General features: G+C 45.7%; 1 protein-coding gene across 1 annotated transcript in view; it reads right to left on the reverse strand.

Annotated features, from left to right (window-relative positions):
• GPR107 (G protein-coupled receptor 107) overlaps positions 1–24,998 on the reverse strand; it is a 143,533-nt gene that overhangs the window by 71,612 nt on the left and 46,923 nt on the right. Inside the window, exons 9-11 of the mRNA XM_068248460.1 lie at positions 19,535–19,668; positions 2,769–2,844; positions 1,809–1,882 (exon numbers count right to left, since the gene is read on the reverse strand). Coding sequence (XP_068104561.1) covers positions 1,809–1,882; positions 2,769–2,844; positions 19,535–19,668 — 284 coding nt within the window. The remainder of the gene's footprint in view (positions 1–1,808; positions 1,883–2,768; positions 2,845–19,534; positions 19,669–24,998) is intronic.

A 24,998-nucleotide genomic window follows, 5' to 3' on the forward strand; every position in this document is an offset into this window, starting at 1 on the left:
ACCCATATAGCCGGCGGTCATTGCTTCATTGTGATATGTAAGCCCCTTCACTGCGGCAAGGTAATGATCACGAAGGGAAATTGACACATGTACATGCCTTTTGTTTTGTTGTTGCAGCCACAGTGCAGCCAGAAAAATTAGGCTGGCATGTACACACCAGAAAAATTATTATAGCGGCCGCTGCTACCAGCGGCCTAAAAATTCAGGAATCCACCTGGAGTCCTGGACCCTGTTGGTGGTGGCTGAGAAGGCAGTCAAGCGGCCTGCAGGCAGAGATGGTGCGTGGGGACTGACTTACGGGCAGGCCTGAGTGTGCTTTGCAGACCAGGCATCCGTGGTCAGATGGACCCTTGACCCAACGCTGTGTGCCAGAGATGTCACCACTTGCCTTTCAACATCACGGTACAGTTTAGGTATCGCCTTTGAGAAAAAAAAATTGTGGCCTGGTATCTTCCACTGCGGTGTGTGGCTTTGCTTTTGTGTGCTGCTTTTCCACAGGTGGTCATCCCATTGCACTTTGTGCTTTGTAGTAATGCGCCTTTGTAAGGTAGTTGTCCCTACACGGGTCTTGGTCTTTCCACGGCTCAATTTTCGATGGCAGAGAGTACAGATGGCATTGCTCTCATCTGAGGCAGGCAAACAAAAAAAATTTCCACACCACTGAGCCCTGGGGTGATGGCACTCTGGTGGTGGCGGCCGACTGAGTGTTAAGTGGGGTGCCAGGATCAGAGCGGGAGGAGGAAGAGATGTCACGCTTCCGTGCAGAAGCTGAGAAAGATGAGGTGTTCTTTGTTAAATAGTCAACTACGTCCCGACAATATTGGGGGTTGATGGCACGTGCCTTCTTCTGAACACTGTACTTTGGTTGAGGGCCGCACGAAATCACAACAGCGCGACCTCGAACAGACCTGCCAGGTGGCCTGCCTCTGGCTCTGCCTTTTGTTTTGTCCATATTGGGGGGATGAAGTGAAAGGTATGCACTGACTTGACTTATACAATGTACAGTTACACAGGTGCAGTGAACAGGTATGCAGTGACTGCTGGTACAACAATGTGCGGTTACACAGGTGCAGTGAACAGGTTGCAGTGACTGGTATTACAAATGTGCAGCTGCCTGACACACACACACACACACACACACACACACACACACACACACACACACACACACACACACACACACACACACACACACACACACTGAACAGGTGCAATGACTGGTGATATTAACAATGCGTGCGCTCACGTAGGTAGGTAGGTGCACTCAACAGCAAGCTCTCCCTTCTCTAATTACTACAGCCACACGAGTGAGTGAAAAGACTGACGCTGCCTGCCTGAGTGTAGCCTGATTGGCTACAATGTGCCTGCTGACTGTGATGTAGAAGGTCAAAGTTGACCCTAATGATGCACTATGGGGGTGAAAAGAACTTCCGCAAGTTTGCGGTTTTCTGCGAACGACGGAAGTTTGCCGGGAACCGTTCGCCGGGGAACAGTTCAGGCCATCTCTACTTGGGAATCTTGTCAAAGTTGAGAGATGTATGGATTCCACTGAGTATCAGCAAATTCTGGAGCCCAGCAACTGGCTTTTTTCAAAATAGAATAAGCTTCTATAGCATACTTATTACTGGTTTCCTTACTGAGCTCCTCAGCTTTGACTGGAACTCCTACCTTCCCAGGCTCCATTTAAACACCTAATGCTCCTCCCACAATGATTTTGATGTTTTATTTTAGCTGTTTACGCAAACAGCACATATTTTAGGTTTTCCTCATACAAGTTAATCAAACAGTATTGCCGGCATAATACTTACAAGTGGGTGATGTAATATACCACAGCCCATGCCTCAATCGGGGAGCCTTGCGTTGAGATGTAATGATAATCAATCTAAATCAAAAAGAAATTCAGTAATAAAGTTAACATGAATACTGCATATTTCTACACAGAAGCACATTCCAGTTTGTGAAAAAAATTAAAAAAAAAAAAAAAATTATAAAAAAACAAAAAAAACAAAACGTGATCACATCAGATACGGTTGCCCAGGCTTCACAATTGGGAATGGTGCAAATAATTCAGAAATGATGCAGGATTATACAAATTCTGTATGCAAATATACTCAGCTTGAAAATGGACCAATCAGATCCTGTCAAGATGGAATTCAGGTGGTTCATTTTAAAGCTGCAAAAACGTGCATAATCCTGAATCAACTTTGCACTGGATACACTGAAAGAACCTGTCTGGCAGCATCAAGCTGATCCTTACTATCAGGAGAGTAAGCGTTCCTTCACCAGCAGAAAAAAGATCACCTGACCCAGCCCACCTCCTCCCACTGCGGAGGTTAACTGTTTGTGACCAGCATTACAGCTACAGTTCCTTCTTCTTCAGTGTGTAATAAAAGCTGTGTGTACCTCTCAGCATCCTTCCCTGCATCTAATAAGAAACAATTTCTCACTGCTCTGTTATTTTACTTTTTTGTACACTCTGAGGAGGGTGTGTATGCATGGTGTCAGGTGATACAAACTCTGTGTCACAGTGAACAGCTGTTCCTTCTCATCTTCTCCCTATGAGGGATGATGGTATAGGTGAGGAGTATGGTTTGTTCATAGACTTAATTCAGTCTAACCAAGCGGTGATTAATGTTAGGAAGAAGAAGTGGTGGGGAATGGGGTAGTGTAAGCCATAGGTTGAGGTGGTTAGTGTTAGCTGGAACTAGCTATTAGGGTTGAAGGAGAGCAGCGTTTTGTGCATGCATCTTCACAAGTAGGATACTTACAGCATGGAAGACCAGGGACAGGGACTTGGTGAAGGGCAGAGCAGCCATCAGCCAATGAATCTTGAACACGTCACTCCTATGGCAGAAGTAAAAAGCTGTTAATACTGCGGTCTAGATATAGGAAACATCCAGATCCATTCCTTTACAAATGTGCACACTGTGGCCAGCAGAGGTGGTCAATGAGATGGAAATAATTGTTGGAGTTGATGCAAACAGTATGGTAGTTTAATGTAAATATATGCAGCTTGGATCAATGGACCAATGATTTGCAGTTGCTGCATTTGACATCTTGAATCTACATACATTTATCATACAACTTGGTATAGTTGCCCAGGGCAACCAGCCAGAATACTTTTTTCCTTCAAAAGGTGAAATCAGACTGGTCGCAAACGGTTTCTTGATCACTCAAGATTTTCTTGTGCCTTTCATTATAAATCAGCCCCTCAGGTTGTTCTGTTTATTTTAAAGGAATCACGTCAGCTGCCTGGACTAAATGCTGATATCTCACACAAATTAGTACAAATGAAATTAGCCTGTCAGGAACATATGCGAAAAATATAACTAAAAGCTCTGATATGTGGCAGTTATCAGCAAGAAGAGAAACAGAAGCAGAAAAGGCAGTATGATTTGCAACTGAGCACATGTGCCTGAAAATATATAAAATAAAGAAAAAATATAAAATGGATCTCCCCATAAGGGAAGTTTATAATAGAGTGTGCCATGGTGGCAGGGTGATTGTCCGTATCTACGTGTGCCCGCCGCAATGCATGCTGGGAGATATCATTAGTGGATGAGTCCCGGCAAATGCGCAACTTCGCTGAAATCTTTAGGCTACTTACACTCCAGGACGTTGCGTTTAGGGGACGTTATAGGGCACATAACGTGCCCCTAACGCAACGCCTGGTGGTGCTGGAGCAGGACGCTACCAAGAGCCGCGTTACAAGCAGCTCTTGGAGCGCCTGCTCTGTCGGAGGCGCTGTGGAGACCACGTGAGCGGAGCTCTCCGTATCACGTGGTCCCGCCAGCCAATCAGCGGCCGCTCCAAGAAGAAAACACTGCAAGTGCAGTGAATATTAAGTAGCCATGTGCCTGGCTATGTAGCGGCCTCTCCCTGCCTCCTCTCCGCCCCCAAAATAAAAAACCCACCCTTACTGAGCATGTGCAAACAGTTTAACGCGCTTCGCCGCGTGTAAAGTACTGCATGCAGTACGTTATCTGGACCTGCTGCGTTACAATGTAACGCAACGTGGGCACTGTGAACAAGCCCATTGATTTTTCATTGCTGTGCGTTGGGGTGCGTTACAGGCTGCTCTAACGTGCGCCTGTAACGTCCCACCATGAATCCAGCCTTAAAATGCGCCACAACTTGCAATCTCTCCTGGGGAAGATGGCAGATCCCAAACGGACAGGGAACCAGAGGAGCAGCACCCCACACCCCTTAAGGGGAGGTTCATTTTATATATTTTCAGTCACAGGTCCCTTTAACTACAGTTTATTTATCCCTAAGTAAAAAAAAACAAAAAAAACAAAAAAAAACAAACCCTTCACTGTTATGCTGGGCATACACGGGTCAATCCGGTGGCCGATTAGCCGCTGGATCGACTCCCGCCGCGTCCCCATGCGGATCGATTCCCGCTCGTCCCCGCCGGCGCTCCTTATCAGCCGCTCGATTCCCCGCTATTGTCCGCCCGCGGGGATAGAGCAGGGAATCTATCCGGCAGGTCATCGGACCTGTCGGATATTATCTATCGAGTCATCAGCGGCTCGATTGATAACAGCGCACCTCGACGTGTATGCCCATCATCCGGGACGATTTCCACTTCTGAAATTCGCAGAGTTCAAATGATCACAAAAGCCTATTCGTGTAAGATTTGGTTCCTGCAGTGGCTATTAGGACAGAGCACTTCCAAAGCTCTTGTGACCGAGGCAACGGAAGAGCAGATAGATAATCTGGTAAGTGAGATCAGCGGTTATCTGATTAAACTTCAAAAGCACCAAGGACAAGAGTCAGAGGGATTACTGAGCACAATTCTCATTTTATCAAAGCAGACAATTTTACAGCTGAACAAGAGCTACTTTAGGAAGAAGCACCAATAAAATTACAACTCTATTAAAAGGGCACAAATTAATCCGTCTTTTTCCTCCAAATACTCCTATATACGGTAAGCAAGAAAAAAAAAAGTCCTCAATTACCCAAAGATTTAAGCTACACTTCGTTTATGGTCCCTTGGGATGGTTAATGAGAGGTTAAAGGGACACCGAGAAGTGCATAAAAACAAAATCTGAACTTACCTGGGGCTTTCTGCAGCCCACCGTAGGTCGGGAGGTCCCTCGGCGTCCTTCTGGCCCATCCCCCAGTCCCTGCTCCGAAATAGCTTCCGGCGACACCGGGGTCGAGTGTCGGGCTCTCTCTTCCTGGATGACGACGTTAGATTAAACCGCGCATGTGCAGTACTGTCACGCCGGCCGCCGTGATGATGCAAGGCGGCCGGCGGGACAGTACTAAGCATGTGCGGTTTAATTGCGCATGCGCAGTACTGTCATGCCGGCCGCTGTGATGACGACTAACATCTTCCAGGAAGAGAGCCCGACATTCGGGCCCGGTGTCGCCAGGGGCCATTTCGGAGCAGGGACTGGGAGATGGGCCAGAAGGACGCCGAGGGACCTCCCGACGTACGGTGGGCTGCAGAAAGCCCCAGGTAAGTTCAGATTTTGTTTTTATGCACTGCTCGGAGTCCCTTTAATAGCCCAAAGTTGATGCAAAGTTTATGAAAATGTATGCAGCTCTAATTAGTTTAGGCATATAACTCTTGCAAGTCTGGTATAAAGCTGTGTATCAAGACAGAGGAGCTAAGCTTGATACCAGACTTGCATGAGTTATATGCTCTGTTCATAGCCTGAGGAAGCGGGATATGCCTGTGAAACGCGTTGCACTTTCTGGAGTATGTAAATGAATATTTTTGTTGAATAATATCAACAGCGTCTCGTGTCTGCTTGGAGGAGGCAAGTCCACCTTGACCTCTTATTTTAGCGATTTTTATCCTTTTGGCACCTCTGTTTTGCTTATACTGTACATTACTAACAAACATGTATAAAGTTGTTCATCTGACCCACTAACTACTGCATAAGGGTGCCTATTAATGGTACATTTTTTCCCCCACAATCCTTCAGGGCAAAGTTGAGACGTCGCTCCTCCCAGGAACAGACAGCAATTCCCCTATAAAAAAAAAGTCACATGGTTAGTCCACCCTCAGTGCTGTTTGTTCCTGCGTCCAAGCAGGTCGGCATCTTCCCTTTGGGTGAAGCCTGTGTGCTGGGCTGCAGGTGGATCCTTCTGGGTGGCTGAGACTGCGGTACTGAGGCAGTCTGGCTGTGCGCCCCAGGCTGGAACTTTTGCTGGGGTTTGCCTACCTTTCTCTCCTGCTTCTAGGGAGAGCAAGCGTGGAAGGTGTGGGTTTCCCCTTGGCGGCCTTGCAGCAGAGGAGCAGGACGGAGGTAAGTTGGCGGCCATGTACAGTGTGGAGCATTGCGGCCTTTAAGACTCTTGGCCACATCCGGATGCGTAATTTCCGGCGCGTATGCCGAATATAGCAATTTGTAGATGACGGCTCATTACTGCTTCTGAACTTCCGGACCGCCCCTCGTCCAATCGCGGCAGGCCAGATGTGTTTTAAAGGGGAGGCTGCGCGGGCCTGTTAGCACTGTTGCTAAGAGGGAGTTTGGTCCTGCGCTGGACGTGACAGTTTGGAGACATGTCACGTCCCTGAGAGGATTGAGAGCAACCAGACCGCCCAGAAGGTGAGAGAATGGTTTCTCTTTCTGGGCTGAATGTGCTATAGCTGTGAACAGAGTTACATGCCTTGTTGTTTTGCTTGTTTGCAGGCCAAACTGAGGCTGCTGCTAAAACTGCTGAAGCTGCTGCTGCAGATAAGCATAGGCCCCCTCCTAATTATAAAAGATGCCCTTTGTGCAATTTTAAGCTGATGTTGCCCTATGCAAAGACTGTCAGTTGTGCATAGAAAGGGTTATGGGGAGGAGCCGGGTCACTCTGTTCAGGAGACTTTGAAATCCTTTAGAGAGGAGATTAATGCTTTATTGGAATCAATTAACCTCCTTGCCGGTTATCCCGAGCTCAGCTCGGGGTAACCTGCGCAGGAGGATTTCTCAGGCCCCGCTGGGCCGATTTTCACAATTTTTTTTTGTTACATGCAGCTAGCACTTTGCTAGCTGCTTGTAACATCCGATTGCCGCCGATCCGTGCCGACCCCCCCCCCCCCCCCTCCAGACCCCTTGCGCAGCCTCGCCAATCAGGGCCAGCCAGCGCTGAGGGGTGGATCGGGATTCCATCTGACGTCCCGACGTCCATGACGTTGGTGACGTCATCCCGCCCCGTCCCGTTCTGAGCGGGATTTCCTGCTTACTCGCGATCGGAGTGGCTGCAGAGCTGCCGCTGCTCAGTGGCAAGGGGGGTTAAGTCCTCATTATTGAATGCTAATCCATCTACTTCTCAGGTTGCTGTATCTGGAGTATCTGTGACTGAGGTTGATGTTGGTCAGGCTGAGGTTGCAGCTAGTTCTGAGGATTCAGACACTAGAGAAATAGAATCTGAATCTGCTTCAAAGTTTAAATTCCGTATTAAGGATATGGAGGCATTGATTGCTGCCATTAATCACTCTTTTGGAGTTAAGGATGTGGTAGCTAATTTGTCTATTCCTGATCAATTTTCCATGTTTCCATGGCAGCACGATAGGGTTAAGTCCCACCCACTTCACCCCATAGGACCAAGAATGAATAAATTAAATCCCTCAAGTGTCCCTCCCCAGTCTTTTGTCCTCGCGAATCACCTCACCCCTGGGACCGGTGCTAATCAGAAGTTCAGGGATTACTAACATGATGACCGATAGTCTGCTTCCTTCTACCAGCAGGTTCAGCCTCTCCTGCTGAGGTTCCCTGCCAGCAACTAAATGGCGCAGGCTGGTGAAATCACCATTTCTGGCCATGGTGCAGGTCGTATGGTTGCAATGCTCCCTGTTATGATCTTGTGTTACTGTATTCAGATGTGTAATGCACTTAATTGGGTACTCCATACCTCTCCTCTTACTCGTTCTCTCTCGCTCTGATTTCGGAGACGCACTGGCGTGCGCTCCATCTCCCCTCTCTTCTCGCTTCCATGTGCTGGGACGCGCTGGCGTGCGCTCCATCTCCCCTCTCTTCTCGCTTCCATGTGCTGGGACGCGCTGGCGTGCGCTCCATCTCCCCCGCTGGGATGCTTTGGGAGTGCTGCATCCTTACTTATTAAGATTCATTCTTCTTCCACAGCAGGATTGCTGTAGTATGGAGGCATCCTTACCTGACAGTGACCAGCCTGATGGCCAGTGGCGTAGCTAAGGAGCTGTGGGCCCCGATGCAAGTTTTACAATGGGGCCCCCCATGCACTCTATACATAGCAATTGAAATGGCGCACTAAAAGCTGCCAATGGCAACTACAATGTCAGAGGTGCAAGAAGGGGATGGGGAATAGTTTGTTAATGATTACCACTATTCAAAGTATATATATATAAATGATTATTATGAGCACAGGACCAATATAGAGCTAATACTGTAGTTGAGGGAGGGCCATTCGGGGCCCCTCTGGCCCAAGGGCCCTGATGCGGTCGCTACCGCTGCACCCCCTATTGCTACGCCCCTGCTGATGGCCTAAGGTAGGAAGCAGATAGTAAGTGGCCTATTTTTGTTTAGGTAAAAAAGAGTGCTTATTAATTAGGCTCTATTTGTTTTTCAGCCTAATGCAGGAGCAAGTTCGGGGATTGGACCAGTCAAGTTTATAAGAAGGTCCTTCGGAGGCATACTCTCTCAAGAGGAGACTAACCCCTAAAAGGAGATCTCCATCTCGATCCCGTTCCTAATCACGCTCCAGCAGACGCTCCTCATCTAGGAGACAAGACAGGAGCAGATCGCCTAGACGTAGAGACTGTCGATCGGATTCAAGAAAGAAATGCTGGGCCTGCGGCAATGACGTGATGAGTGGGAAGCTAGTGTGCAGAACTTGCTTTAACTCTATGGCCAGGGAGCCGGAGCAACACATGGACATCTCCAGCATGATTTGACAGGCGGTACAGGAGTCCATGAACCAGTACAAAGCCTCCTTACCCGCTCAGACCAGCCATCAAAATAGAGAATCTGAGACCCCGGTGGGCCTCTCGGCTAACATGGAGACTGATCCTGACCAACCGGCAGTTGGTTTTGAATTTGGTTTAGTGCAACCTTATATTAAGTCTGTGAGAGAGGCCATGGAGTGGCAGGACGAGGAAGTACCGTCTACGTCAGCACAGGCACGAAAGGATTATTACGCTCACCTGAAGAAAAGTACTAAGATGTTCCTGTTTATCGACAGGATTAATGAAGTCATTCTGGATGAATGGAAGAAGATAGATAAAAAGCCTTCTTTAGCCAATAAATTTAATAAGCTATACCCTCTGGAAGAGAGTAAAACGGCGGTTTTGGACGAACCGCCTAGAGGGGCTGCATCGGATTTGAATTTAGCCAGGCATGTGACATTACCCCGTGAAGACTCGACTTCATTCACTGATCCTTTAGAGAGGAAGATTGATTCAGAACTGAAGAAATCGTATGTTTCGTCAGGAAGTGCCTGCAAACCCGCGGTGGCGCTAACAGCAGTGGCAGAGGCGTTAAGGGGCTGGACAGACAATATCGAGGAAGCCATAAGATCAGATGCGGATAAAGTTGTTACAACGGTTAAACAAACAGAACACGAAGTTAGAGGTAAGATTTCACCATGATCCAGGTGATCTTAACGAGGTAGAACACAAAAATAAGCTGGTGAGTTCCAGTCTGACCTGGTGGAAAAGGTTTCCGGCGATGTTCCAGGGACACTCGGACTGGGCCTCTGCAGTTCAAAATTTCTTCCTACACCCACTGGTCGTCGGGATGGGGATGACAACTTTGGGCATTATTATCCAGGTGAGGTTGTGTGTCAAATTACGCAAAACAAATTAACCTGGTCAAGAGATTGGTGCCTCAAACAATTTCATGAACCAATATTTCCAAATTAAGGGACATACAGGGTTACGGGTATAGGTTTAGTAGTACCTGTGATGGAGCCGATTGTATAAAGGCGCTCTTTTAGAAGCAAGTGACGCAAATGCTGAGAATGTGGTATAGAGGGACTTAGAAGTAGGGCATCCCCAGAGAGCCTGGTTACAGGAAGACCAAGAGGTCTTTCCCTCTCTTCCAGGGATAACCGCCTAGAGCAGAGAAGTTGTGTGAGCACGGGCATCGAAAAGTGAAACATAAAGGAAAGAAACAGGTACTGTTGGGTTCCGAAGCAGGGATCTGCGGATCAAGCCTTTTTTAGGGGGGGGGGGGGGGGAATTGTTATAATTTAGGTAGGCCTCAGTGATTTGGACTGAGTTAGTCAAAAAGGCTTGGGGTGCAGACTTGCCCTTTAAAGAGAACCCGAGGTGTGTTTAAAGAATGTTATCTGCTTTCAGAGGCTGGATCTGCCTATACAGTCCAGCCTCTGTTGCTATCCCAAACCCCCCTAAGGTCCCCCTGCACTCTGCAATCCCCCATAAATCACAGTCGTGCTGTGAGGCTGTTTACATCTGTAGTGTCAGTCTCGGCTGCTCCCCCGCCTCCTGCATAGCTCCGGTCCCTGCCCCCATCCCTTCCCTCCAATCAGCAGGGAGGGAAGGGATGCAGGCGGGGACTGGAGTTCTGCAGGAGGCGGGGAGAGCAGCAGACTGACACTATAGAGATAAACACAGCCAGCTCTGACAAGCTGTTTGTCAGCAGCGTGGCTGTGATTTATGAGGGATTGCAGAGTGCAGGGGGACCTTAGGGGGGTTTGGGATAGCAACAGAGGCTGGGCTGTATAGGCAGATCCAGCCTCTGTATGCAGATAACATTCTTCAAACCCACCTCGGGTTCTCTTTAAAGAGATTTTCTCTTTAGAGAGAAAATCTACAGTTCTGACTGGTAGCAGAACTAGTACATACCAAGAAGCTGTTCTGTGGGCAAGGCCACAGGTCTCACTGCCCTTAACATGGACACCATAATAACAGTAAACAAAGCCATGTTTATTCAACATGGAAATTCTTTGTATCTAGGGCACATGTCTTATAGAATATTAATCGAGTAGGTGTGTGTCCTGACATCACAAGGGATCTGAACCAATCATAGATGGCTCAGATGATGTCACATTTAACTCTTTCTGGTTCATATAAAACCCACAGCCGGAGTATGGAGTAGCACTTTGTCTTGCTACCTGTCCCTGCCGGCTTAAACCTTTATATAATCCATTTCTGTTTGATATCTTGTATGCTATATCTTGTATGCTGTATATACTTAGTTTAGACGTAACTTAGTGTAGACATAAGAGGACCGGATTACCTTCAGCAGGAAGGTAATCACGAAGCTGTAACGCAACGCAAGAATCTGTATATCTGTGTATTGAATAAACAGCTTGGAACTTGAAAACGCCTGAGAACGGTCTATCTCCAATAATGCTTGCTGGTTTGAGAGTCAAGTTATCTCACAGTCTGTGAGGTGCAACTCTAAGAAGTTGCTGGTGTCGAAGCAAAAAGGTGAACAAGATAATTATAGCAGCTCTTGACGATTTTAAGTTAACAGCCGACTTTGTCGGTGAGGCAGCCTTTGATATTCTCCGTTGCTCATCAAGATCCATGTTACATTCTGTGGTTTCCAAGAAAGCCCTATGGCTCAAACATTGGTTGGCAGACCAAGGTTCCAAGCAGGAGTGGTGTAAGATTCCCTACGATGGAAAGAACCTGTTTGGACAGGCTATGGATTCTGCCATCAGTAGAATGACTGGAGGAAAGTCCGGAATGATTCCCCAGGACCATAGGGGTAGGAAGCCGACTTCAACTCAGAGGCCAGCTTATCAGCAGGGCAAGTTCAGATCTACAACCGGGTATAGACCTTCAGGAGGTTTTGGACGAAACTGGCAGAGCTCACAGACAACCTTGCAGAGACTGAATAAACAGAAGAAGACTACCCAGGGGTCTAGCCAGCAAAAGTATTTTTGATGGTTGGACCGCTCAGGCATTGCCAGTAGGCGGAAGGCTTCAGGCCTTTGCGGATGTCTGGGTGGACAACATCAAAAACCCCTGGGTAGTACAGACTGTACGGTCCGGACATCGGTGGAAGTTCACCACAATGCCCCCAAGAATATTCAAAACTACAAATATTCCAGTATCGCAGGAAAAGAAACACATTCTGATGGAGTACATTCAAAGTCTACTAGCAAAGAATGCGATCATTCAGGTTCCTCAAGTAGAGAGAGGGAAGGGTGTCTATTGCCCGTTCTTTGTGAAAAAGAAATCCGGAGACCTCCGTCCAGTGATGGATCTAAGAAGATTAAACAGACATAAGTCTAACAAAGTACAAGATGGAAACATTACAATCACAAAAGGTAATCATGAAGAACGACTGGGCCCTCTCAGTGGATCTAGAGGATGCCTATCTGCACATTATGATCCACCCTCATTACCAAAAAGATTCCTCAGATTTGCCATTGGCAACCTTCATTTCCAGTTCCGCTGTCTTCCCTTCGGGATCTGTACAGCGCCAAGGACTTTCTCAAAGATATTACTATCTCTGGTGGAGATCCTGAGAGTACAAGGACTCAAGCCCCATCTACACGGAGGGACATTGTAGCGATCCGGCAGCTCGATTAGCCGCCGGATCGCCTCTTCCGCGTGCCCGCCGCGTCCCCGCTCGCCGCGCGTGCGCCACATTCGATTCCCCGCTCGTCCCTGCCGGCGCCGCTTATCTCCCGCACGATTCCCTGCCATTGTCCCCTCGCGGGGATCGAGCAGGGAATCGGCGGTACGGAGATCCGTCCTGTCGGATCTTACAATCGAGCCGCATCAGCGGCTCGATTGATAAGCAGCATCGCGGCCGCATCTACTCGTGTAGATGCGGCTTCAGACTGTTCCATTACCTGGACGATCTGCTACTGTTAGATCAAGACAAAGATCAGATACTGCTACACAGACGCACACTATTATCACAGCTGGAAAACTTTGGGTGGAGAGTGAATCTAGTAAAGAGCCAACTAGAACCATCAAGAAGGATCATATTCTTAGGAGGCTTGTTCCACACCCAATTGAACACCATAAGTCTTCCGCTGGAGAAGCAAGAAAAGCTTATTCAGAAAGTACGGAACATGATCTGTTTGTCAGCAACATCAGCGTCTAAGTTTACTTGGAACAATTACTTCAACGATCCCTATGGTTCGGTGGGCGCAGTGGCATTGCAGGACTTGGCAGATTGGTTTCCTGATTCAGTGGCACAGCAGGGAGATGTCCCAGCAGATTCTGATAGCTCAGGCAATGAGGAACAGCCTGTTCTGGTGGACAGACAGGAAAAATCTGACAGTTCCCAGCAAACATACTGGAGATACGTGCGGCCTATCTAGTACTACACAAGTTCAAAGCACGCCTAAAAGGAAAGCAGGTTCTTCTACGGATGGACAACCGCACCGCGGTAGCCTATGTCAACAGGCAGGGCTAAACAAGGTCCAGGCGACTTCTGCAGGAAGTAGCTCCAATATTCTATTTGGCGGAGAACCATTTACTCAATCTAACAGCAACATATATTCCAGGTCCCGAAAATACACAGGCGGAGTTTCTAAGCAGGAACCGCCTGGACAACAACGAGTGGTCCCTCAACGACGACATATTTCAAAGGATCTGCAACCAGATAGGAGTACCAGAGGTGGACCTGATGGCAATTGCCAAATAGCCAATTGGTTGGTCAAGAATATCCAGGAGGCGTATAGGATACATAATCTGGTTCCTCCAGAACAAATCTGTGCACACTCAACAAGAGGTTTGGCAGCCTCTTGGGCAGCGTTCACTAAGGTGTCACCCGAAAAAATATGTCAAGCCACAAATTGGAGTTCAATTAACACCTTTATGAGACATTACAGGGTAGATCCAGCTGCGAGTTCCTCTGTACAGTTTGGTACAAGTGTGTTATCTGTAAATACTGTGTGATTATCATTAAAACTTCTGAATTGCACCTCATCCCTCCCTTTGTATTATTTGACTAGTTAGCTCCCTATCGTGCTGCCATGGAAACATATGGAATAAGGAAAAGTGTATACTTACCTGCCAGCAATTTTCCTTTCCAGATGTGTCCATGGCAGCACGAGGCTCCCTCCCTAGATTCGGTGATTCCAAGTTACAAGACTGGGGAGGGATGCTTAAGGGATTTAATTTATTCATTCTTGGTCCTATGGGGTGAAGTGGGTGGGACTTAACCCTATCGTGCTGCCATGGACCCATCTGGAAAGGAAAATTATCGGCAGGTAAGTATCCAATTTTCCTCAATACAAAGCTAAAGGATCCACTTGATAAAAAAAAAAAAGAGGATGCTTATTTGAAGGGGTCTTGGGAGGCTAGTGCGGCTATGTTTAGGCCAGCTGTTGCCTTTTCATGTTTGGCCAGAACTTTGGAGCTGTGGATTAATCAGCTCAGAGCTAATATACTGGCTGGTGCACTTGTTGAGCAATTGTTGAATTCTATTGCAATTCTCACTAAAGCTGCTGCATATTTAGCAGATGCTTCTGCTGAAGCAATTAGGTTTACAGTCAAGTCCACTGCTCCAATGAATGTTTCTCGTAGAGCTTTGTGGCTTAAAACATGGGATGGCAACATGTCATCCAAAAATAGGCTGTGTGCTGTGACTTTTTCAGGAGAATTTTTCTTTGTACCAGAGCTGGATTCAGCTTGAGAAAGAACATTGAATAAAAATAAAGTTTTTCCTAAAGAACAAAAAACGGTTGCAACTAAAATTTTTTCGTAAGCCAAGGTATGAACAAAAAGATGCCTCTAAAGATCAGAAAAAAGGCAGGAGACGGACTTTTGACAAGACCGGGAAAGGGGGCTTTAAATCTAAAGCTCCGAAGACCCAGTCAAAATCCCAATGACTCGTGTCAGGTGGTGGGAAGAAGGCTAAGATACTTCTCCCTCAGGTGTGCAAAAGTGGCAAAGAGCCCGTTTATTCGCCAGACAAAATTTGTTTACCAGATAGAGTTTGCACTCCCTCCACCATCAAGATTTGTGGTCTCAAAGGCCCCAAGAGATCCCATTCTGGTTCCAGAGATTGAGTATATTGCAAAACATGCTAAAGCAGAATGTAATTCATCCTGTGCCAGTAAAAGAACAAAAGCAGGGTTTCTATTCAACTGAATCCATTTATGAAAAAGAAAGTTTTGGATGGAATAAATCTTTTTAGTAAGGGAGCTACTGTTTCCAGGGGCCTTTGGGACATTTCTGGATCTAAGAGAAGCATATTGGAAAAAAAAAAAAAAAAATAGCAAAAATTCCTAAGATTTGCAGAAAGGGTAAATGGGATGGTAGAACACTACCAGTTTGTTTGCCTCCCGTTTGGGATCACTTCTGCCAAGAGTGTTCTCAAAGACTCTGGGAGAAGCATTGATTCCATTAAGAGAGCAGTCAATTGAAATCATTCCGTATTTAGACGACTTGCTTATTTTCAGAAGTTCAGCAGATCAGCTGAAAAACCATTTAAATCTGGTATCGGATCATCAACCTGAAGAAGTCCTCTCTGATTCAGAAAACTCCCTTTCTTGGCATGTTAGTGGATTCAGTAAAGCAGATGGTTTTCCTTCCTCCAGAAAAAATTGCAAAGAGAAGTTTGGCAGTACACTTATTACAGAGGGAAGACAAAGTTTCCCTAAGGATTATTTCGTCTGTGCTGGGATTAATGTCATCCACAATGGTGGCTCTTCCCTAGGCGCTGGCGCAAATCAGGAAGCTGCAGAGTTTTCTTCTAAAGAATTGGGACGGTCGTCCACAAACATTAGATTTCAAAATCAAAATCCCTCAAACTGTTGTGTTGTCTCTGCAATGGTGGTTGGAGGAATCCAACCTTGTGAAGGGCAGGCTTTGGAAGGAACCTGTAGACAAGGTAATAACTATGGATGCAAGCGCTTGGGGCTGGGGAGCTCATATAGCTCACCAAGCCTTTCAGGAGATATGGACAAAATTGGAGTCTCAAAGGTCATCCAACTGGAGGGAATTAAGAGCAGTAAAGCTGGCTTTATTTCAGGCGCAATAGATACTGTGGCAGTCCAATGTTCTGATCCAGTAGGACAACGTTACGGCAATAGCGTTTATCAACAAACAGGGAGGCACGAGATCCCCGTTGTTGCAGGAAGAAGTGGAGGAGATCTTGTCTTGGGCAGAAAAGAAAATGTTATCCTTGAGAGCAGTTCATCTCAAGGGAACACTCAATATAGAGGAGTATTCGACAAGGCGGCCTCTACATTGGATTGGTAGCCGTAAAAAAAAAAAATTACATCTTTGGTTATCTGGCTCTAAGTTTGATAGCCTGTCAGTCCCAGCAGTCCTGGATTTTCTTCAGGATGGTTGGGAAAAATAGTGCAGATTGCTGCCTTATCAGGTATCCCCTTGTCTTCCTCTCCTTTGATAGTGAGGTTTCTGAAGGCTCATTCCAGAAAACTGCCAGTTTACAAACCATACGTTTCCCCTTGGGATTTATATCGGTGATTTTAAAAGGGACTGTCCAAAGGTCCTTTTGAGCCTCTAGAGGACATTAAAGACGGTATTTTTAGGAGCCAATACTACAGCCAGAAGGGTCAGTGAGCTACAGGCCTCGTCTATGAAAAGTCCTTATTTTCAGGATAGGTTAGTGCAGGCATGGGTAAACTTGGCCCTCCAGCTGTTAAAGAGGATCTGTAACGTCAAAAGATCCCCTGGGGGGGGTACTCACCTCGGGTGGGGGAAGATTCCGGATTCTAATGAGGCTTCCCACGCCGTCCTCCGTCCCTCAGGGGTCTCGCTGCAGCCCTCCGAGAAAGATGACGTCAATATTTACCTTCCTGGCTCCTGCGCAGGCACTCTGACGGCTGTCGGCTCCGAAGTAGGCGGAAATACTCGATCGCCGTCGGGTCTGCTCTACTGCGCAGGCGCAAGTTTCCGGCGCCTGCGCAGTAGAGCGGACCCGACTGAGATCGGGTATTTCCGTGTAGTTCGGAGCCGAGAGCAGCCACAGCGCCCCCGCTGGAGCCTGCAAAGGTAAATATTGAACTGACAGTCGGGCCTGTCGCCGGCTGTTCGGAGGGCTGCAGCGAGACCCCCGTGGGACAGAGGACGGCGTGGGAAGCCTCATTAGGATCCGGAGGCTTCCCCCACCCGAGGTGAGTACCCCCCAGGGGATCTTTTTGATGTTACAGAGTCTCTTTAAGGAACTACAAGTCCCACAATGCATTGCAGGAGTCTGACAGCCACAGTCATGACTTATAAAGGCAAATGCACTGTGGGACTTGTAGTTCCATAACAGCTGGAGGGCCGAGTTTGCCCATGCCTGGGTTAGTGTTACAGACAGATCCAAAGATTTGTCCGAAAGTTATGTCCAAGTTTCACAGGTCGCAGGATATTATTTTGCCTACTTTCTGTGTGAATCCAAAGTGTGAAAAAGAGAGGATTTTTCACTCATTAGATGTGAGGTGATGTGTTCTGGAATACTTGAGCGGAACTTCAGATGTCAGGAAGACAGATTCCTTATTGGTTTTATTTTCAGGGAAAACAGTAGGTCAGAGAGATTCTAAAAGGTACATACACACGTCGGAGTTTTCCAAACGACCGGTCGTTTGGACGTCAAATCGGGCGTGTGTACAATTGGTCGTTCAGCAGATAACGCTGGTTTTGACGGATCCGTCTGTCTGTTCCTGTTACTGGGAGGAGCGACGTCTCACCTTTACCCTGAAGGATTGCCCTGAAGGATTGTTCAAAACAACGTTAGCAGGTACTAACATTGGTTTTCATCAGATGGGTTTTTTTGACGCAATTTTTGGCAGTATGATTATTTCTGGATCTTGGGTCTAAAAGCAGTGCACTTCTTTTTCTGCTTTTAGAGACTCTATAGTATAGAAATAAAAAAAAAAAAAAAAAAAAAAAAAAGGACACGCCAGAAGGATCAAGCTCAGGCAGCTCTCCTACAGAACCAACTTTCCCTGGATCCAGACCAGTGCAGCATTTCTGCCTCCTATCCTCCAGGGGTGCTCTCTCTCTATGGTGAGAACGCCGTCTCTCATGCGACAGGTGGCTATCTCACCCGAGAGATGGGGAGCCATCAATGGACGCGATAAAGACGGACTGCGCTCTCTGCAGATCCTGCCCGGCAGTCTCCCCAACCAAATCTTGGGATTATAACAATCAAACACCAAGGATTAAGGCTAGATAGGGCAATGAACAGACAAACACATGGATTTTGACCCCATTATCTCAAAGTGGATCCGAGATTAACTTTTACTCATTGCATGATTGTGTTCCTTTCATATAGTTTATAGGGCATTCCTCAAGCCAAATACGTTTTATTTTAATATTCTAATGCCCTATAAACTAAACAAGCCTCGCCCACAGCTTCAGAGTGCCTTGGCATTCTCAGACTCATGTAGCAAGGGCTTATGGGAGCTCAGTCTAGGCAGGAATAGGAGGAGGCTACTAGCCAGAGATTTCAGAGGCAGAGGGGAGGAGAGGGGATTGAGCTGAGGGCTGGAGATGCTATCAGCTTGCCTTTGTGTAATTTGACAAACAGAACATGGCTGCCCTCATTGTATCACAGGGATAAATAATCCCTGTTGACGCTGCTTGCAGCTAGATTTGCTGTGTAAACTATCTAAACTTTAGTTAAGATATATAGACAAGTTACTTGTCAGTTTTTCATCTCTCAGCTTGTGCAGGTGGAGATGGCCATGAATGGCCTCACAGGGCCCTCTATCCACTCTGTATATGACAAGATGATTTGGTTTAAAATCAACCCTATAGATATTTGTAGTATAATAAATTGTTCCCCCTCCCCTTATATCCTTTGGTGATGGTGTAATAGCCCTGATGTTATAGATGTATGATTAAAAGTTAAGTTTTAGGTAATAATTACCATCTCCTTAACATATAATAGGGTCTTTGGGGATTGCAAAATCCCAGCGTTTGTCGATTATTGATAATAGCAGGATTTGTGTCACCCCAAGCCTGGGTCAGGAATACCAGCAGGTAGTTAGCAGTTGGCTGATGGTGTAATGGTTAAGGGCTCTGCCTCTGACACAGGAGACCAGGGTTCGAATCTCGGCTCTGCCTGTTCAGTAAGCCAGCACTAATTCAGTAGGAGACCTTTGGCAAGTCTCCCTTACACTGCTACTGCCAATAGAGCGCGCCCTAGTGGCTGCTGCTCTGCTCTGGCGCTTTGAGTCTGCAAGGAGAAAAGCGCAATATAAATGTTATTTGTCTTGTCTTGTCTTGTCTAGTTAAACAAAACCAGTTGCCTGGCAGGCCTACTGATCATTTGGCTTCAGTAATGCCTAAATCGCACACATGAAATAAGCATGCGACTAATCCAGTCAAACATCTGATCTGCATGCTTGCTCAGGGTCTATGGCTAAAAGTAATAGAGGCAGAACCTCAGCCGGACAGCCTGGCGATGTGCTTTACGGAAATTAATACGTCAGCCTCCATACCCATCTCACTTCAAGTGTACTTTAAAGGAAAAAGGCAGGAATGTGAAGGCTGCCATTTTAATTCCTTTGAAAAAGGACAGTTTCCTGGTGTCACACTGATCTGCTGGGTTCAGCATATTTAAGCTCACAAACTGGAAATCTATCATAAACGCAACAGACATCAGTTCTCATATCCAGCCCATCTTGCAGCAATATAAATGAGTAGCTAATTCTACACCTGCGCTTCCGGAGGATGTGAACCCAGACAAGGCCGGCCAGGAAGAAGAACAGAGCCATGGAGATGTACAGCCTGGGTAGGGGGATCTCATCCGCAGACAGGTAGCTCTCAGGGTTCCGCTCTGTGATGTGAATCTGCAGGAACACAACATCAAAACAAGGATTTTCAACAAAGAAGAGTCCAGAACAACTGTCACTGGCAGCATGTAGAAAAATGGATTCCATAAGGGCAAACGTCCACCCCTCCAGCTCTCACGCTAAATGTAGAGTCCCTGTTTATTCAAACAATTATCTAAACAACCAATCCTGGGAGAAGTACAGGGCATGCAGCTAAAAGTCATGTGCTTCAATTAGTGCTCCAATCAAACACCTGAATGAGGAATAAAAGTGACCTCAGCAAATTTGATCACTGGTATGATTGTTGGTGACAGGTGGGTGGTTTGGATATTTCTTCTGAAAATAAATTTGCCTTTTCAGCGTAATGAGAATACAAATGAACTCCAAAGATGCATCACAGAGTATAAAAAAAATATTCCTTTATGTCCATGCAAAGCCAAACAACTTCAAGTCTGCTGCTATACATACTTTTATAGAGCCGTGTCTGCTACTGAGGATCTCTGTTTGGTTTCTCAGGGACATACAGGAATGCTCTGCATCTTAATTCGCTAAGTGGAAGTAATGCATCATGGGAGTTCCTTCCTGCTCACACACAGCTAAATGATAGCAAGTACCTTCTGTATTAAGACGACAAATGCATATTCAGCACAACTTTTTTTTAATTTGAAACTCAAAAAGTTAAAGCACATCTGAACTAAGCCAAAAGATGTGATATTTACTTACCTGGGGCTTCTTTCAGTAGCAGAATTCAGTTTCAGTATGCAAATAATAGTCCGTTTTTAAAGCGGATCCGAGATGAAAAACTAATAACAAGTAACTTGTCTATAGATCTTATCTAAAGTTTAGATAGTTTACACAGCAAATCAGCTGCAAACAGCTTCAACAGTTTATGATTATTTATTACTGTGATACAATGAAGGCAGTCACATTACACACAGGTAAGCTGATAGCATCTCCAGCCCTCAGCCTGTGGAAAATTTCACTCCCCCCTTCTCCTCCCTCCTCCCCTCTGCCTCTGAAATCGATGGCTAGCAACCTCCTCCTCCTGACCAGACTGAGCTCCCATAAGCCCTTACTACCTGGCAATGAGTGCCAAGGCTCTCTGAAAATCTGTGGGTGAGGCTTGTTTAGTTTATAGGGAATTAGAGCATTATAACAAAACAAAAAAAGTATTTGGCTTGAGGGATGCCCTCTGGCATCACAGACCCTACTCCACAAATAAACGCATGCTTAGCTGAGCTTCAGGAGTGGATGAATATGAATTGGCTAAAACTTAATGCTGGCAAAACTGAGGTACTTGTTATCGAGGGCCAGGGCTCAACAGCAAAGCAGCCCCAGTCTCAACCAACACCACTAAGGATAGGGAGCTCAGACCTCAAAAACTCAGACTGTGTGCGCAGCCTGGGAGTACTGATTGATAGGAAATTAAGCTTCAGGAATCAAATCTCAGCTGTTGTGAAACATTCCTTTCATCTAAGGAATATTGCAAAGATTAAAACCCTAATTCCTTCAGAGGATCTTCCAACCCTAGTCCATGCCTTCGTCACATCAAGGTTAGACTACTGCAACGCCCTCTACACAGGCCTGCATAAGAAAGACTTACGCCGCCTGCAATTAGCATGGAATGCCGTCGCAAGGCTGTTAACGAGCCAACCCCGCCATTGCCACATAACACCAACCCTGAGTTCACTCCACTGGCTACCGATAAAATGGAGAATTCTGTTTAACCACTTCAGGACCACAGTCTTTTCGCCCCTTAAGGACCAGAGCCTTTTTCTCCATTCAGACCACTGCAGCTTTCACGGTTTATTGCTCGCTCATACAACCTACCACCTAAATGAATTTTACCTCCTTTTCTTGTCACTAATAAAGCTTTCTTTTGCTGCTATTTGATTGCTCCTGCGATTTTTACTTTTTATTATATTCATCAAAAAAGACATGAATTTTGGCAAAAAAATGATTTTTTTCACTTTCTGTGCTGACATTTTTCAAATAAAGTAAAATTTCTGTATACATACAGCGCGAAAAATGTGGACAAACATGTTTTGGATAAAAAAAAACCCATTCAGTGTATATTTATTGGTTTGGGTAAAAGTTATAGCGTTTACAAACTATGGTGTAAAAAGTGAATTTTCCCATTTTCAAGCATCTATGACTTTTCTGACCCCCTGTCATGTTTCATGAGGGGCTAGAATTCCAGGATAGTATAAATACCCCCCAAATGACCCCATTTTGGAAAGAAGACATCCCAAAGTATTCACTGAGAGGCATAGTGAGTTCATAGAAGATATTATTTTTTGTCACAAGTAAGCGGAAAATGACATTTTGTGACAAAAAAATAAAAAAAAAAAAGTTTCCATTTCTTCTAACTTGCAACAAAAAAAAATGAAATCTGCCACGGACTCACCATGCCCCTCTCTGAATACCTTGAAGGGTCTACTTTTCAAAATGGGGTCATTTGTGGGGTGTGTTAACTGTCCTGACATTTTGGGGGTGCTAAATTGTAAGCACCCCTGTAAAGCCTAAAGGTGCTCATTGGACTTTGGACCCCTTAGCGCAGTTAGGCTGCAAAAAAGTGCCACACATGTGGTATTGCCGTACTCAGGAGAAGTAGTATAATGTGTTTTGGGGTGTATTTTTACACATACCCATGCTGGGTGGGAGAAATATCTCTGTAAATGACAATTTTTTAATTTTTTTTACACACAATTGTCCATTTACAGAGTTATTTCTCCCACCCAGCATGGGTATGTGTAAAAATACACCACAAAACACATTATACTACTTCTCCCGAGTACGGCGATACCACATGTGTGGCACTTTTTTGCACCCTAACTGCGCTAAAGGGCCCAAAGTCCAATGAGTACCTTTAGGATTTCACAGGTCATTTTGCGACATTTGGTTTCAAGACTACTCCTCACGGTTTAGGGCCCCTAAAATGCCAGGGCAGTATAGGAACCCCACAAATGACCCCATTTTAGAAAGAAGACACCCCAAGGTATTCCGTTAGGAGTATGGTGAGTTCATAGAAGATTTTATTTTTTGTCACAAGTTAGCGGAACATGACACTTTGTGGAAAAAAACAATTAAAATCAATTTCCGCTAACTTGTGACAAAAAAATAAAATCTTCTATGAATTCCCCATACTCCTAACTGAATACCTTGGGGTGTCTTCTTTCTAAAATGGGGTCATTTGTGGGGTTCCTATACTGCCCTGGCATTTTAGGGGCCCTAAACCGTGAGGAGTAGTCTGGAAATCAAATTCCGCAAAATGACCTGTGAAATCCTAAAGGTACTCATTGGACTTTGGGCCCTTTAGCGCAGTTAGGGTGCAAAAAAGTGCCACACATGTGGTATTGCCGTACTCGGGAGAAGTAGTATAATGTGTTTTGGGGTGTATTTTTACACATACCCATGCTGGGTGGGAGAAATAACTCTGTAAATGGACAATCGCGTGTAAAAAAATCAAAAGATTGTCATTTACAGAGGTATTTCTCCCACCCAGCATGGGTATGTGTAAAAATACACCACAAAACACATTATACTACTTCTCCCGAGTACGGCAATACCACATGTGTGGCACTTTTTTGCACCCTAACTGCGCTAAAGGGCCCAAAGTCCAATTAGTACCTTTAGGATTTCACAGGTCATTTTGCGACATTTGGTTTCAAGACTACTCCTCACGGTTTAGGGCCCCTAGAATGCCAGGGCAGTATAGGAACCCCACAAATGACCCCATTTTAGAAAGAAGACACCCCAAGGTATTCCGTTAGGAGTATGGTGAGTTCATAGAAGATTTTATTTTTTGTCACAAGTTAGCGGAACATGACACTTTGTGGAAAAAAACAATTAAAATCAATTTCTGCTAACTTGTGACAAAAAAATAAAATCTTCTATGAATTCCCCATACTCCTAACTGAATACCTTGGGGTGTCTTCTTTCTAAAATGGGGTCATTTGTGGGGTTCCTATACTGCCCTGGCATTTTAGGGGCCCTAAACCGTGAGGAGTAGTCTGGAAATCAAATTCCGCAAAATGACCTGTGAAATCCTAAAGGTACTCATTGGACTTTGGGCCCTTTAGCGCAATTAGGGTGCAAAAAAGTGCCACACGTGGTATTGCCGTACTCGGGAGAAGTAGTATAATGTGTTTTGGGGTGTATTTTTACACATACCCATGCTGGGTGGGAGAAATAACTCTGTAAATGGACAATCGTGTGTAAAAAAATCAAAAGATTGTCATTTACAGAGGTATTTCTCCCACCCAGCATGGGTATGTGTAAAAATACACCACAAAACACATTATACTACTTCTCCCGAGTACGGCAATACCACATGTGTGGCACTTTTTTGCACCCTAACTGCGCTAAAGGGCCCAAAGTCCAATGAGTACCTTTAGGATTTCACAGGTCATTTTGCGACATTTGGTTTCAAGACTACTCCTCACGGTTTAGGGCCCCTAGAATGCCAGGGCAGTATAGGAACCCCACAAATGACCCCATTTTAGAAAGAAGACACCCCAAGGTATTCCGTTAGGAGTATGGTGAGTTCATAGAAGATTTTATTTTTTGTCACAAGTTAGCGGAACATGACACTTTGTGGAAAAAAACAATTAAAATCAATTTCCGCTAACTTGTGACAAAAAAATAAAATCTTCTATGAATTCCCCATACTCCTAACTGAATACCTTGGGGTGTCTTCTTTCTAAAATGGGGTCATTTGTGGGGTTCCTATACTGCCCTGGCATTTTAGGGGCCCTAAACCGTGAGGAGTAGTCTGGAAATCAAATTCCGCAAAATGACCTGTGAAATCCTAAAGGTACTCATTGGACTTTGGGCCCTTTAGCGCAGTTAGGGTGCAAAAAAGTGCCACACATGTGGTATTGCCGTACTCGGGAGAAGTAGTATAATGTGTTTTGGGGTGTATTTTTACACATACCCATGCTGGGTGGGAGAAATAACTCTGTAAATGGACAATCGCGTGTAAAAAAATCAAAAGATTGTCATTTACAGAGGTATTTCTCCCACCCAGCATGGGTATGTGTAAAAATACACCACAAAACACATTATACTACTTCTCCCGAGTACGGCAATACCACATGTGTGGCACTTTTTTGCACCCTAACTGCGCTAAAGGGCCCAAAGTCCAATTAGTACCTTTAGGATTTCACAGGTCATTTTGCGACATTTGGTTTCAAGACTACTCCTCACGGTTTAGGGCCCCTAGAATGCCAGGGCAGTATAGGAACCCCACAAATGACCCCATTTTAGAAAGAAGACACCCCAAGGTATTCCGTTAGGAGTATGGTGAGTTCATAGAAGATTTTATTTTTTGTCACAAGTTAGCGGAA

Source organism: Hyperolius riggenbachi, chromosome 8 (assembly GCF_040937935.1).
Source record: "Hyperolius riggenbachi isolate aHypRig1 chromosome 8, aHypRig1.pri, whole genome shotgun sequence".
NCBI classification, from domain to species: Eukaryota; Metazoa; Chordata; class Amphibia; order Anura; family Hyperoliidae; genus Hyperolius; species Hyperolius riggenbachi.